Source organism: Pterocles gutturalis, unplaced genomic scaffold (genome assembly GCF_000699245.1).
Source record: "Pterocles gutturalis isolate BGI_N339 unplaced genomic scaffold, ASM69924v1 scaffold978, whole genome shotgun sequence".
Lineage (NCBI taxonomy): Eukaryota > Metazoa > Chordata > Aves > Pterocliformes > Pteroclidae > Pterocles > Pterocles gutturalis.
This window is the reverse complement of record NW_010120138.1, coordinates 103,342-106,754: the sequence shown is the minus strand read 5'-3', so window position 1 is coordinate 106,754 and position 3,413 is coordinate 103,342. Positions and strand designations below refer to the sequence as shown.

Sequence of the window (3,413 nt, the reverse complement as noted above, 5' to 3'; positions counted from 1 at the left end):
TCCAGCCGCGCCACAGTCGCGGGGACTCTCGTGTCAAGCAGCTCAGCATCGCGGCTGGGAAGGATGCGTGTAGGTGAGCAGGATTGCTGTATTGCTTTGGTGAAGAATTAGAGAAAGTAGTAATTTTATACGTGCTCTCTCGCTTATAGACCAAGGGAATGAATAGCCGGAAATATTCTGGGATGTTATAAAATCAGAAGGACTTTCGGTACAGTGTGGCGATGCGTAAGAGGAAATTAACTCCGAAAAGAATGCTTTCTCTCAAACTGCTGCAACAGAATTGAGATTTCTTCTTTTCCAGTACCTGAAATTTCTTCTGAAGACACTGCAAGGACTATCAAAAACATCAGAGATATTCTGGTACTTTTAAAGACACTTAAAGCAAAAGCCAGCGTAATATCTGAATGACCTTGGAGATCATTTTATGTGGATTCATTAATTCTCACTGCCAGTCTTCTAGTCTCAGGAACTCTAGGATTAAAGATGGTTTTAACATTTTAGGGGCCTTTCAAAAGAGAAGATTGTATACAATTAATTACCTGCCTAATGATTCCTGAACTAATCAAGCATTTACTTAAAACTGAACACAGAAGATGTTTTCCTTTAATGTTTGCTTTCTCCATAACTGCAAATAAAATGAACAAGGTAATGTCCTGCAATTAGAAGAACATTTTTTAAAGCAGCCATTTATTATGCTAATCGTCTAATAAATATAGAAACCCTAAAACTACGTAGAAGATGAAGACGAATAACAGAATAATGGAGTAGTAAACAATGGCAGCTTTTCTAGTCAAATCAGCGTTTCATTAGCTTCACAGCAGAATGCAGATGGAAGTTTCTGTTCTCGTTGTATGGGGGTTTGTGAAATGATTCAGGTGTTGCTACAGAGGTGAGCAATATCATGGATATACCTATGAACTCCTGGGTACTGATCCACTGTAGCAGATATGGCAGAGTTTCCAAAGATGATTATTTTAAATTATCGTTGCTGAAATTAAATTCAAAAGGATTTATTTTGTCTGTGGGGACCTTGAATTATGCTTCTGGCATTAATAATTGTAATGGACTATAACAGTTTAAAGGAATTGTGAATATTGACATAAGCCTCCAAATTTCTATTCTTAAATTATTTTCATTTTTAAATGAATAGACACGATCTTCCTCATTGTATGTGAGATGTATGTTTTCTTTCTTGGGAGTCAGAGGACAAATTTACCTTGTCCCCCACCCATCTCCCTCCAAATAAAATTCATTATTCGTACCCAAACAGTGGTGAGTCTATTGGAATTAACCTTGACAAAAAATGTTTTCCTTACCTTTCCAATGAATAGCATGGGTAAGACGGAGTGCCATCTCCTGAATGGAGCCAGAAAAGACAGCATTAGATGATGAACTTTTTCTTTTACTCTCCAGTCAGTCTGTGATTTAAATTGAGACATTAAAAAGATTATCTTCAGTGATTGCTGGTCCAGGAAACCTGAGCTGTACTGAAGTTCCTCCTTCCCTTCCTCCCCTTCACCCTGTTATATTCCAAAGTAAATTACTTTCTCAGGAAAAATAAGCAGTCAGAGATTCTGCCCCTCCTTCCCTGGGAAATGAATGTGTCTCTTTTGTCAGTTTTTATTTCTGTATTTCGCAGTACCTGTTTGTTTTAGAAGTGCCTTGTGTTTGCTAAAGATTGGTTCAAGAGCACTGGAGGAGCTGATCAGTGGCCTTTCTTTTTTCTGGCTTTTTTTTTTTCTCTCTTTCTTTCTTTCTCTCTTTCTTTCTTTCCTTAAAGCTAAGGTGTGCCAGAGGTGATGCCCTGATGCTGAGGAGGCATCAACAGCTATGGGACTGTAATCCTCTCAAATGTAAGCACTGGCAGTGTCTACAAAGAGAGATCGTGAGACGCTGAAGCAGAGTTTAGCTGCTCTTAAGCAGGTCATCTGCTCGCTAAGGCTCAAATTGCAGTGCTCCCTGATCACAAAACATGAACCAGTCCCGATGGATTGAATGGAGGACTCTGAATATGAGCAGTAGTGTTATCAACATATCTGAGCATCTCTCCTGCCCTCTTGGATTTGGTCACTACAATGCAGTTGACATCTGTATCCTTGAGACAGTTGTTATTGTCTTGCTAACTTTTTTAATTATTGCGGGTAACTTAACTGTGATATTTGTTTTTCACTGTGCTCCACTTCTGCATCATTATACCACCAGCTATTTTATTCAGACCATGGCCTATGCTGATCTTTTTGTTGGAGTTAGCTGCTTGGTTCCTACTTTGTCACTGCTCCACTACTCAACAGGTGTCCACGAGTCCTTGACTTGTCAAGTTTTTGGATATATCATCTCTGTGCTAAAAAGCGTATCTATGGCATGTCTTGCTTGCATCAGTGTGGATCGCTATCTCGCTATAACAAAGCCTCTCTCCTATAATCAACTGGTCACACCTTGTCGCTTGAGAATCTGCATCATTTTGATCTGGATATACTCTTGTCTGATCTTCTTGCCTTCCTTTTTTGGTTGGGGAAAACCTGGTTACCATGGAGATATTTTTGAATGGTGTGCTACCTCCTGGCTAACTAATGCCTATTTTACTGGCTTTATCGTGTGCTTACTGTACGCTCCTGCTGCCTTTGTCATATGTTTCACCTATTTCCACATCTTTAAAATTTGCCGGCAGCACACCAAAGAGATAAATGATCGGAGAGCTCGATTTCCTAGCCACGAAGTGGATGCTGCTGGGGAGACTGGGCACAGCCCCGATCGCCGCTATGCCATGGTTTTGTTTCGGATAACCAGTGTGTTCTACATGCTGTGGCTCCCTTATATCATATACTTTCTGCTGGAGAGCTCTAGGGTGTTGGAAAACCCAGCGCTTTCTTTCTTAACGACGTGGCTTGCTATAAGCAATAGTTTCTGCAACTGTGTGATCTATAGCCTCTCCAACAGCGTTTTCAGGCTGGGACTGCGGAGACTGTCAGAGACAATATGTTCATCTTGTATGTGTTTAAAAGACAGGGATGTACGGGACCCTAAACCAAGAAAACGGGCTAATTCCTGCTCCATTTAAAGAAAACTGGCGCATGGGATCAAACGCGGAGTTTTGATAGTATTTGCTGTGTCTGGAAGCTTGCCAGAAGAGAAATGTTTACTTGAATAGCTCGCTATGATGTTAGAGTGGGTTTAAAAGTGTTTGTGGAAAAGGAAAAGGCGGCTGTAAGAGGGGTCACTGAACTTGAATATAGCTCTTGTGAAATTGTAAGGAGAGCAGTTGGACAGAGATGATGAGGAAAGTCACAACTAAAATCTTCCAAAGGGCATGAAATAACTACCACATCAGAGGAGGTTCCTCATAAAATAAGTTAGTTACTACCTTATATTTTCCCACTTGTAGAAAAGTTGTCTTACTATCTTTGTGTCTTAAT

The 3,413-nt window shown here is 40.3% G+C and overlaps 1 protein-coding gene across 1 annotated transcript; it reads left to right on the top strand.

Annotated features, from left to right (window-relative positions):
• Positions 1-1,972: 1,972 nt before the first annotated feature.
• On the top strand, positions 1,973-3,058 carry GPR52 (G protein-coupled receptor 52). The gene has a single exon (XM_010076765.1). It carries the CDS (start codon positions 1,973-1,975, stop codon positions 3,056-3,058), a length of 1,086 nt encoding a protein of 361 aa, XP_010075067.1.
• The last annotated feature ends 355 nt before the right edge of the window (positions 3,059-3,413 follow it).

Excerpts from the sequence above, each read along its gene's own strand:
- GPR52 (XM_010076765.1), top strand. The coding sequence starts at position 1,973 with ATGAACCAGTCCCGATGGATTGAATGGAGGACTCTGAATATGAGCAGT.